At 40.4% G+C, this 13,128-nt stretch overlaps 1 protein-coding gene across 1 annotated transcript in view; it reads right to left on the bottom strand.

The window, feature by feature from the left end:
* The window catches only part of igdcc4 (immunoglobulin superfamily, DCC subclass, member 4), a gene marked incomplete at its 3' end in the record, with an annotated part of 159,834 nt that overhangs the window by 23,188 nt on the left and 123,518 nt on the right, over positions 1–13,128 (bottom strand). The window contains 3 exon segments of the mRNA XM_080432814.1: positions 2,797–3,012; positions 5,678–5,860; positions 9,534–9,671. Of these exon segments, the coding sequence (XP_080288940.1) occupies positions 2,797–3,012; positions 5,678–5,860; positions 9,534–9,671 (537 nt within the window).

Here is a 13,128-nt window from a genome sequence, read left to right as displayed (position 1 = left end):
TCCTTGGGGGGGAGGGGTAACAGGGGGTCCCCAGAAATGTTTTGTTAAAATAACGTCACAATCATTCTAACCACTTTATCCATATTGTATACTGTACGTTGGCTAGTAAAAAAATAGCAGATATAAAAGCTCACAGCTCACTGCGAGCTTGCACAACTGCTATTTTTGAAAATGTTTTAACGTACATTTTATCTTGTGGGGGACCCTGGCACAAAACATTTTCAGACAGAGGTCTACGGCAGTGGTGTAAAGTAACTAGGTACATTTACTTAAGTACTGTACTTTACTTAAGTACTGTACATTTACTTCTACTCCACTACATCTCAGAGGCAAACATTGTACTTTACTCCACTACAGTTATTTTAAAACTTTAGTTACTAGTTACTTTGCAGATATAAATTATTACATTATAATACATTAAACCACTTCAGCCCTATTTTATACGTAGGCTATTTGAAAATAGCTGATCTACAAGCTCACAACGCGTCGCATCGCGACGCGTTGTGAGCTTGTAGATCTGCTATTTCCAAACATTTTAGTACTTTTACTTTTGGTACTTTACAGTAAGTACATTTTGATACCAATACTTTTGTACATTTACTAAAGTCAATTTTGAATTCAGACTTTTATTTGTAACAGAGTACTTCTGCATTGCAGTATTGATACTTTTACTTAAGTAAAACATTCGAGTACTTTTTCCATCACTGGTCTACGGCCAAATACATCCTCGACGCGAACACGTTTGAGAACCGCTGGAGTAGGGGAAGGTTGTAGAAGCAGGATTTATTTGGCTATCACTCTCACGGATCCAAAAAGTGGTCCTATGAGAGCAAAGCTTAGAGAGGCTTTAAAGAAGATTAACAAGTTAATAAGTGTTCATCCACTTGATGTGTCTCTGCTCAGAAAAGCCTCGAAACAGAGTGAGGCAGGCAGCTCTTCCACTTCGGGTTGGATGTCACAAGTATTTTCAGTGGTGGAAAGTAACTAAGTACATTTACTCAAGTACTGTACTTAAGTACTTTTTTTTTTACTTCACTGGAGTATTGCAAATTTTCTATACTTTTACTTCTACTCCACTACATCTCAGAGGCAAATATTGTACTTTTACTCCACTACAATTATTTGAAAGCTTTAGTTTCTACGGTAGTTACTTTATAGATTTTGATTACTATTACAAAACTTACAATACCCACTTCAGCCCTATATACATTTCGGCCAATTGAAAATAGCCGACCTACGAGCTTGTAGATCTGCTATTTTCAAAAGATTTGTATACATTTGAAAACTTGTGAAATGGGACATTCTGCATAATGTGTACTTTTACTTTTGTACTTTTAAGTATATTTTGATACCAATGCTTTTGTACTGTAAGCAAATGTTGAATTCCGGACTTTCACTTGTAAGAGAGTATTTCTACATTGCAGTATTGATACTTTTAATTAAGTAAGAAAATTTAGTACTTTTTCCACCACTGAGTATTTTCGCCCGAGTTGGAGATTAGAGTCACGTCAATGCATACTCGCTCCCCAAACTCCTTAAAATGTTGGCCCGGTTGACCTTCTGGTTAGCAGACGGCTTGCTCTATCCACTCAGCTACGGCCGAACCCTGTATTGTATAGGAACCTATAGGGAACGGTGGGGCAGTAGTAGAGCGTGTGATTTTGGGGGTAAATCATGCTCCCAAACAAAGTGTGAACGGTGAGGACTGCAGCCAGGAATGTGTCTGGCTGCAGTCCTCTGGTCGTCTGCTTTTCCCCCGGTCTCCCAGGGAGCGGCGCGGAGCGCATTTCCACCCCTTTTAACCCATTCAACCCGGGAACGCATCTGTGTCATTATAAGATTTCTTTGGCTATTCACAAAATAGCAGATATACAAGCTCATCGGTGGCGCGCTACGACCTTGTAGATCTGCTATTTTTTTTAAATCATGAAAATGAGTGCAAATCTTTGAATATATATATATTTTAAAGCGAACATTTTTATAACTCAAATCTTATAACTCAAATCCTCAATGCTTCTGAGGATTCTACAAATGTCTTCTAAATCCTAACAGTTTTCTGAAAAACTCATGTTGCTATAATATCAGTGGTTCTCAATCTTTTTCATGTCAAGGACCCCCTTGACAAGCAAATATTAGTTAAAAATGTTTGCTTAAAAAAACATATATATATATATATTCAAAGATTTGCGCCCATTTTCAAGATTTTTCAAAAATAGCAGATCTACAAGCTTGTAGTTCTGCTATTTCTGAATAGCCAAAGTATAAAAATAATGGTTAAAGTGGTTACACAGATGCGTTCCCGGTTTGAATGGGTTAAAGGTGGAACAGATTGAGAAGCGATTGTTATTCCATCTGGTAGCCTGGCGGAAGGTGTGTAGACTCTACAAAGACTCCTGGTGAGAGAGTGATGTCTGACTTACCCAGCCTTGAGGATATTGCAAGTAGGGCCCCCCAAATAATTGGCAAACCGCCAAAATTAAAAAACCTTGAAAACTGACTTTTCATTGTGATCCCAAAAATAGGAACTTAATGTATACTACATGGCTTTTGTGAGCACCCCAGACAGTTTTTAAGTTGCTTGTTTTTTCAATTACAAAAGCTAGAGTAGACATTAAAATTACCCCCAAACATGTTTGAAAGTGAAATATCCCTTTACAGTAAGTGGTCAAAAGGGTGGGCCGCAAGTGGGTCTTGATCCAGAAAAGCTTGGGAAACACTGTGTGACACTAAAACGGGTTAGTCGACATAGTTGCTGACAGGGGGCCCGGTGAGATGAGTGAGTGATGCCCGACTTACCCAGGCCGGTGAGCGAGTGATGCCTGGCTTTCTTGCGGAGTCGGATGGTGTGCGTCGTCGTCGTCCTGTCGCCCTTCATGGCGAGCTCCTCGGCCTCCACCTCTCTGCACGAGAGCTTGTAGCCGGAGATCTGCGTGTGATTGGGCGAGGGCTGCCACGTGACGTTGAGTGTGCTCGCCTTGGCTCGCACTTTGAGCTCCGTGGGGGCGAAGATCACTGTAAGTGAGGAGAAAAACACACCAGTAGCGGCGTATACAGGAATGAAATTTTGGCCTATTCTCAATAGACATAATCGTCCACCTTGCTGTGAGAACGAAAGCTTCTCTGAAAACATTGCTCGCCCGGACAACATTTTATTTTTCGTCTCCATGATGTAAAATGTTTTAATATTTTCAATGTTTTAACATTTTCAAATTAAAAAAATAGCAGAAATAGCAGATCTACAAGTTTACAACGTTGTAAGCTTGTAGATCAGCTATTTCTGCAATTTTTTACATGTATGACATTATTAAATATGTCAATCATGTCTTTGTATGTTTAAGCTATTTGTCATATCTGCCCTGTGCAATTTTTGATAACGAAGCCTAAAAGGCAGAATGTTTTATTTATTCATATGTTCCAATGTTCAATGCCAAACACACAATTAAATCGTTTAAATTAAATTGTCAACTTCAATTTGTAATCGTGACAGCCCTAATTGAGGAGGGGGAGGTACTAGTACAACACAGAAAAAAAGAAGAAAAAAAAAACGTCAACTACAATGTATGTTTTTATTACACAAATGAGCACAACAGGTATTACAGATACAAAGTATTCATTCCCAAAGCATCAAAAGAGGCATTGCACATTGCAGGCAGATACATGTGAACGTGACATCCAGGACAGCAGGACATTATGTTCCCTCACTCCTGCACAAATGAGTCGTTTCAAACATTGCAATCACAACAGCAACGTTCACAAATCAAATGATGTTCAAACATGTGCAACCAAAAGCCCACCTACGTCCTCCATCCATTATTATCTAGCATGAGGTCGACGGGGCTAGCTGCTGCACTTAGAACATGTTTAGAATTGAATCGTAGACTAAACTTTCGGGTAAATCTCTCTCAAATGTTAGGAGACGTAGTTTATATACATAGGGTTTATATACATATATATGTAGGGTGAGATGTTAGTATTGAACTTCTGATGGACGTACAACACTACTATTGACTCATTCACTGCCAAGGACGTAATTGACGTAATTTACGTCCAAAAATCCAATTCTGCCACAGACGTAAAAAACATTTTTTATTGGGTGGGGGGGAGGCGCTGCTGCTGCCTGTGAATGATCCGAACACCACTTAAGAAGTGTATATCGTCTGCTTCCATGTTAAAGGATTTACAAAAGTCAAATTTTCTCTGATTTATGTTGTTTTGCCATTTTTTTCCGACGCTACGGGACCCCGTAAATAGCAGTCGCAGATATACAAGCTCATAGCAACAACTATGAGCTTGTAGATCTGCTATTTTCGAAAAAGCGTGACAATTTGAGCAAATCTTTCTATATATATACTAGAGGTTCGGGCCGCTACGCAGAGGTTCAGGCCACTACGCAGCCCTCACATCTATAGGTTTGTACGCCGATCCGGTAGATATGCCCATATGGAGATCTCTGTATCTGTCAGTCCTTGTCCCTTTCATGGCCATATATGGAGATCCCTGATGTCATCAGTATATGCCCATATATGGGCATGCCCCCTTTTGTGCCCATATATGGAGCTGACTGATTTGTTTGCTGATGCCATGACAACACATTGAGGTTAGACATCACACTTTTTTTCCCTCTCTTTTTTTTAAGCAAACATTTTGAACTCAAATCTTCTCTTCCGGGGGTCCATGGTACAAAATATTTTCAGATGGGGGTCCGCGGCAACATACATATCATTTTGGGGTCCTTGACACAAAAAAAGTTTGAGAACCACTGTTTTAGCCTATTGTTCTCCAATGGCCCATTAATCACCGCGGCACTCACACCTGTGTGAAAGGTCAATTCACCTCATAGCTACACACAAGCCGTCACACTAGAGACGGAACTGCATAATACTGCAGTCAGGGGTACTTGGACCGTTTCAGAATGGGGCTAGAGCTCAAAATGGCTGGGCGGCTGTCCCTGCGGCCCGTGGTCAGCGCCGGCCTGAAACACACACAGTAAAAATCCTCAGTGTTCATGTATACATGTGTACACTCTGATGGTAGCACAAAATGTATCCGAATACATTTGTACGTCATCAGATTTTAAATTAACACTGAGGATTTTACAGTGCAGCTACTGTTCCATGTCATTTTTGGGCGGTGAAACCGCCCCTATATGTGAGGTTTGGATATTTGCACACCAAATCCTGCGCTGTGATTGGCCACCAGTGTACCCCCCTAACCCTGCACCGTGATTGGCCAATCACATTCTATTCAGGACTGTGATTGGCTAGTGAAACATGACACATGTGCATAGCCCTATAAATAGGACTATGCACTTAAAAAAAACACATTTATGGTTTAAAAAAAACAAAAAAACATTTATGTTTTTTTTAAAGTGAATCACACATTGTTGACTCCATTCAGTATTGTGATTAGCTAGCAAGACACCGCCCACTTCACACTGGGTGTGATTTTTTAACATCTACTCTATTTTGACCATGTTAAATTCACTGATTCACTTGTCCCTGACTCTGATGCCTGATATTGTCCTTATAATGTGTGAAGGGACTTTTTTACCCTTTCCTTTTTCATTTTACGTTAAAAATGAAATGAAATGAAAAAAAAAAGATATAAAATAAGAGTTTCACTTTGAAACACAGTAGTGTTTCAAAGTGAAATACCACTTGAAGTAAAGCAAACGTACCCATACTGTGCGTGCTGTGGTTGTAGTGGGCCAGTGTGTTGTGCTGTGCCCATTCAGACGGCACCCCGAAGCCTGCACCTGTGCCCGCTGCCATCCGCAATCGATAGGCCTGGTTGGGTTGCAGCTCTCTCAGGGTAAACTGGGTCGTATTACCCCCCACCTCCACCGAGAACACACGGTCTGCTGTATAGGAACACACACACACACACACACACACACACACACACACACACACGCACACACACACACACACACACACACACACACACACACACACACACACACACACACACACACACACAGACAGACAGACAGACAGACAGACACACACACGTTTGTAATATTGTTTGTATTTTAGGATGTACATTTTATCAATCCCATTTTTAAGCCTAACCCCCCCCCCAACACACACACAGACACACACACAAACAAATAAAAAGGCACCATATACGCACACGCACGCACGCACACACACACGCGCCCGCACTTACGCACGCACACACCAAAATAGATTCAAACACGGTTTTGATGGTTACATTATGGTCAAACCAGATGAAACTGGATGCATGTGCTTTTTAAGAAAAACATAACATATTGATGACTTAAAGTATCATACAGAAAATTACATATGATGTCATCAAACTTTCGGGGACAGAGCCTTCAGTGTGGCAGCCCCCACCCTGTGGAACTCCATCCCAATAGGGATTCGCGATGCTCCAACACTGGACTCTTTTAAAGCTGCCTTGAAAAGACACCTATTCTCTCATATAGTTAAGGAGAAAAGACACCCTATTCTCTCAGGCTTATGGCATATAGTTGTTTGTTGTATGTTTGTTCATTTGTCTGTTAGTTGTTCATTGTTCTGATGTAAAGCGTCCTTGGGTTTATGAAAGGCGCTATATAAATTCAAGCTATTATTATTATTATTATTATTTATCTTGTATTATGCATCTTAGCCAAAGGATGTTCTTTATTATAATAAGGCATTCAGGTCTCATACAAATCGATGACTCACTGAGTAGGAGAGAGAACATGTTCTGTACTGTTTGAACACTCCTCTGACTGCATTGGATTCTTCTCTTAGTGTTGTACCTCTTGTCCAATATGTATTGCTTCTAACTTTATAGGATTTCGTTTTCTTTGTTTCATGGTTGTTTGTACAATTTGTTGCGTGTTGTTCTTCCGCTTTTTTGTGTATAATCCACGTTGACGTTTTTCTAAATGGTGACATTGTTGTGATCCTTTTAAACTGCCAATAATAGTATATATTCTATTCTACATTCATTCACATACATACCAGCCAATATATTGACTTAACATTTCCAGTGGTGGATAAAGTACTCAACCCCAGTACTTGAGTAAAAGTATAGAGGCTCCTGGTCAAACAATATTACTCAGCTACAGTACAAGTAAACGTTGCTCTGTCGAATGTGTACTTAAGTTAAAGTGCTGGCGTACCTCCTTTTAAAAATACTTAAGAGTACATGCTTTTAAGAATTACTTAAAAGATATAGTAGGTCAATTGGCCCTGTGTTTACATAGCAGGGACATTTTACTACCAAAACAAACAGTGAAAACACCAAAACATAGCGAGAGGGCAGTGTGTTTCTGCAGGTAAACACCACCACACTACTCCAATGGCTGATGACTGCTGGTACAGAGGGAAATGATTGGTACAAAAATGAATATTAAATACATTGTTTCGTTATGTAAAGACAGGGCAAAGTGACATATTGTCTACCCTTTGTCCTGTGATCGTTGCACAGGCCTGTTTTGTTGACAGCACTTTGGTCCATTTTGAATGTTGCAAATGTGCTATAGAAATAAAGTTTGATTTGATTTGATACTATGCCTTTAAGGAGAAGTTGTTGTGAAAGCAGCCTCACTGAGCTGACAAACTCAGTGAACTCACTCTTACACATCATTTACAGCTACAGTGAAATGTACGCTGCAATTCTCCCCTGTGACACTGTCGTTGTGAATTGCCTCGTGGGCGAATGAATGAATTCACAGAGCTGCCCTAAAAGGAACACGCTTCTTTTCATTTCCATTTCGAGGCTTGCAGGCTTTCAGTGGTGGAAGGTAAGGAAGTGCATGTACTCAAGTACTGCACTTGAGTTCAATGTTGAGGTACATTTACTTTTATTGAGTATGTCCATTTTCCAACACCTTATACTTCTCCACTACATCTCTAGAGGCAAATATTGCACTTTTTACGCCACTACAGTTATTTGACAGCTTTAGTTACTAGTTACTGTGCAGATTTAGATTATTAATTAAAAAAATTGCATTAACCACTTTAAATGTCATACATTGGTTATTAAAAGAAATGCCAATCTACAAGCTCACAATGTGCCGCATTATGACTGAGCTTGTGAATCTGCTATTTTCAAGAATTTGAACGTTTTTTTTTTTTTTTACCGTAAGTATATTTTGATGTCAATACTTTCACTTTTGGTGAAAGTTCACTTTTGGGTACAGGACTATTCATTTGTCTCTGTCGGTGGAAACCCCATATATCCAAAACTGATTCAAATTCAAAAACAGCAAAAAGAGCAGATCCACAAGCTCAAAATGCAGCGTTTTGCTCAGTTGTGCTGCTCCTGATGCTTTTGTGTGACGCTGTAGTATGATCAAGTTACGGAAAAACACAAACATTTTGAATATGGAGATGAGAGGTTTCTGCCCGACAGCGACAAATTGCATTTTTATATTGTGATATTGCTACTTTCACTCCACCACTGCATACATAATAACACACAGTGGCCCTCATTTATCAATGGAGTGTACAAACAAGCTTATTTTTTGGCCTATATTTGACCTTACGCCAAAGTACAAGTGACATTTATCAAGCGATCCTATACAGCCGAGCGTCGCCCGATTTTAGGACATGAAGAACCAGAATACGACCAAACAAAGCATGGAAAGCCATAAGAAAGGGTTTCCCCCGCCCGCCTCACTGCCTGTCAAGTCACACACACACGCACACGCACATGCACACGCACACGCACACGCATCTACCTACAGTACATGCAAGCCCAACTGGGTCTTTCATGTATTCCGTAACGCTACAATCTTTGTCAAGTACGCTAGTAGCCTATACATGAATGACAGATTATGACACCAATCACATCACCATGAATAGAATACTTGAGTATATTCATTTATTTAACCCATACCGAGCAGTGCGCGTTCGAGTTACACTAAAATAAAGTAGTGAAGTACTGTAGGCTATTCCCCGTGAGACTTGGGCTGCAGTCAGTCCCGTGCCGCCACGTTAATGAGAGATAGCCTGGAGAGGCACTCATTATCTGAACGTGTATGGAGTGATTGATGAACGAATGCATATTTTGAAAACAGCATTTCCACAATGCCTGGCGATGCGATGCCTTGTGAGCTTGTACTGTAGATCTGCATAGCCAATGCAGCCAGATCTGCAATCTTATCTGAATGACTGTTAAAGCAGTTTGTTTAAATGAGTTAATAAAACGTTATATTTTCACAGGGATTATTTATTAATGTGTTAGATACATGTACACATTTTGGGCCAGGAAGGCCTAATAGCTATGGATTTGGGCCAGGAAGGCCTAATAGCTATTGTTTTGGTACAGCCTATCTTGTTATGGTTCAGTTTGTCCTTCAGGCAGCTACAGTATAACTATGATCTCTGCCCTGTGCTCGAGGCAGAACTACCGTACCACTGACATGAGTGTTAATGTACTTCTGACCTTGATATCATGTACATAAAGCATAATCACCACCACCTAGAATATTGTCTCGACTCATACAGTACATGTACGTGCCTCATCAATTGCTGATTGATCCAGAATTCCACGACACAGTGTTTTGCTCTTACCCTGCTCCAGTGTGCTGTATTCGATGCGGTAGCGGGTCACCGCTCCTCTGCTGTGCTGCCAGGACAGCGGATGCCACGTCAGTCTGATGTCTGTAGGGGAGGTGCTGGCGATGTACATCTGTGGAGGAGCGCTGGGAACTGCAGGGTTGGAAGGAACACAGTCAGGAGACCATGCTGCTGACACAGTCTACAACAGGGGTTTCTCAAACTTGTTCCTGTCAAGGACCTCCCAAAATGATTATGTATTTGGCCGCGCACCCCCATCTCAAAATATCTAGTTCCAGGGACCCCCCCCCCACCCCCAGAAGCAAAGATTTGAGTTAAAAAATAAAAATAAAAAACCTGTTTAGCACTTTGGTCAATTTTGATTGTTGTAAATGTGCTATAGAAATAAAGTTTGATTTGATTTGATACTATGCCTTTAAGGAGAAAGCAGCCTCGCTGAGCTGACAAACTCAGTGAACTCACTCTTACACATCATTTACAGCCACAGTGAAACGTACGCTGCAATTCTCCCCTGTGACAATGTCGTTGTGAATTGCCTCGTGGGCGAATGAATGAATTCACAGAGAAAATATATATATATATATTCAAAGATTTGCACAGATTTTCACGATTTTTCAAAAATAGCAGATCCACAAGCTCATAGCGCGGCACTCGGTGCCGCGCTATGAGCTTGTAGATCTGCTATTTTTGAATAGCCAAAGTGTAAAATATGGATAAAGGGGTTAAAATGATTGTGACCCCCCCCAAGGACCCCTGGGGATCCCCGGACCCCACTTTGAGAACCAATGGTCTACAACAGGGGTCTTCAACAGGGGGGGTCCGGGACCCCGGCCCTAGGGGGTCATCAGAGGTACTATAGGGGGGTCTCTAAATTGTTGTGTAATTTATTTTTATTTTATTTTTTGCATTAACTACTTGAACCCCAGAATCCCTATTCTAGGGGGAACATTAGCCGAAAATAGCAGATCTAAAAGCAGCTGTGAGGTGTTTTTAGATCTGCTATTTTCGGCTAATGTTCCCCCTAGAATAGGGATTCTGGGGTTCAAGTAGTTAATGCAAAAAAAAAAAAAAATTACACAAGGTTTTTGTGGAGGGAAAAAAAAGAGCAGACCAAGTACGGTGCCAACAGTCAAGTTTACTAAGTAAACCGTAAACCGTCTACCAAGCTCAAGTGTTAATAGTAATGGAATGCATCACTGCAAAGAGAATGCGGTGCAGGCATTGTGTAAGGGGCAAATAATATTGTTCCTCTACCTGTAAAAGGAATTGTGTTTTGGCACAATTTACACTTTCCTTGACACCTCGTGGACAAGCCCTGTGGACCCAAACGGTGTTTCCGACGGTTTGACATTTAGCTTAACGTTGTAGCTCATGGAGCGAGCCTCTAGATATTCTTCCACTAGCAGATTTTCCCAGGAAGTGTTGTTCCGCTGAATTCAACAATTGATCAGTAAATGGGACTTTTGAGAATTCTTGGCAAGGAGGTTCACACTTTTGATATGGAAATTGAGCCACTGCACAGTTAAAAAAAACAACACGGATGATATGCATTTATGCATTCATATGAGACCACCGCTCGAGAATTGGATTTTAAACAGCGGAATTCAGCGGAACGGCACTTCCTGGGAAATGTGCTAGTGTAATAATATAGGCTCACTCCAGGAGACAAGCGGTATGATAAGTGCCTTTTTTTTATTTATTTCTTTCAAACATGCGCAAGCCCCTCAATCCATTCTGCTGTGAATTGCTCCCAGCGCTGCCTCTCTAAGTGAGCCAGTTTGTGCTTGGCACAGCTGTTTAAAAGATATGAGATGACTGACTGAGAAAACTCATCATATACGCATCTATTAATATTCCACATTAAACCAACCCTGTTACTGAATAGCACGCATGGATGCATGTGTGTGTTGATAGGAGAGGAAATGGCCATGTGTGTTTTGGATACACTCTCTTGTCCGTGCGGCCTGTTGCAGAAATCACATAGATCGTTGCATCATCCTAATGAAGTCCACGATCGCAAAACCAGAGGCAGCTCCACGGATCATGTTCAATCCAGGTTCGGCACAACAAAGGGAATGAACTCGTTCTCATGCTATGCAGCAAAAATGTGGAATGCCCAACCAAAAGGAGTAAAGGAGTGTAAAACCCTTCAAAACTGCCCTAAAGAAACACCTTCAGGAGGCCGCAATTCCAAACTGGCCCCTGTCAAAAGTCTTAACCTAACCCACCCGTATGTAGTGGAGTAGAAGTAAAAGTATTGGAAATTCAGAAAATACTCGCCACCACAAACACATCTTCAAAACTTCACCTATTCTAAGCGTGTCCTCAAACTCTACTCATGATTCACCATTGTTGAAACACATAATCAACCACCCTGCTGGCTCCAACACAATAACCTTACTGATCTATCAGCTCAGCCCAATGCTTGTAAATACCAGCCTCTCTCTAAAAAGCTTGAAGAGTTGCAAGGCTAGTAGTGATTAATCCAAGTGTTGAGACACTGACCTTGGGCGAGCTCACTCACTAGCAGTAATCAAACGGTTCATACAGTTCATACAAAGCTCTGTTTTACAAGTGGTTACTTAACCCATTAAGACCGGGAAAGCATCTGCCATTTTAGTTTTTAACCACCTTTAACCATTATTTTATACTTTGGCTATTCAAAAATAGCAGATCTGCTGTTTTTGAAAAATCTTGAAAATGTGTGCAAATCTTTGAATATATACATACATATTTTCATCATTTTGGGGGTCCTTGACATGAAAAAGTTTGAGAAACACTGATATTAAAGCAGCATAAGTTTTTAAAAAAGCACACATTTGTAGAATCCCCCAGAAGCAACGATTTGAGTAAAAATATTTTGAAAAAATATATATATATTCAAAGATTTGCACAAACTTTCACGATTTTTCAAGAATAGCCCAAAGAAATCTAAAATTACACAGATCCCGGATTGAATGGTTTAAACCTGTTTCACCGGGTTTCTATCCATTCTCTTGATTTATCCATATAGATAATGAATGTATAAATTAAGTGTACGCCTGTTTGCACAGTTTGATCTGTGTTGTCTATATGCATGATCTGTTAAGGAGAAAGAACTGCCAGCACTCACAGAAGAAGTGTCCTTCATCAGGTACTTTTAATTAAACAAACGTAAACCACAAACACATTTTGGCGTAAAGCCCTCCTCAGCGTGATGGAGATACAGAACAGCTGTGTCATTCATAAAGGGGACCTGGGTGATTCGGGTGAAACACTTGAAGCGGTAAGTGTGGATACAAACTGGCTAATTAACATGAAACTCAAAATACATTATACACTTGTACACCTTTGAAAAATAAGAAGGGGCAACATTCATGGGCAAGATCCTCTTGTGTACCACAACAATCCTTTTTCTCCCTTTTTTAAGTGTTCCCTCTTTGGCTTTTGCTATATTGATGATGTCTTTGTACATCAACTCTAGAATGTCCTCCATAAAATGAGCTTTAGAAGGGAGTCTGTATCTTTTCTAGATGTACTGGTTCAAATAGATGCCGTGTATAAGAAAACAAAGGAAAGTAAAAAAAAAAAGGAAACAATTACTTACACT

The sequence above is a fragment of the Gymnoscopelus braueri genome (genome assembly GCF_963280865.1).
Source record: "Gymnoscopelus braueri genome assembly, chromosome: 1".
In the NCBI taxonomy this organism is placed as follows: domain Eukaryota; kingdom Metazoa; phylum Chordata; class Actinopteri; order Myctophiformes; family Myctophidae; genus Gymnoscopelus; species Gymnoscopelus braueri.
This window is presented reverse-complemented; position numbering and strand designations above follow the sequence as displayed.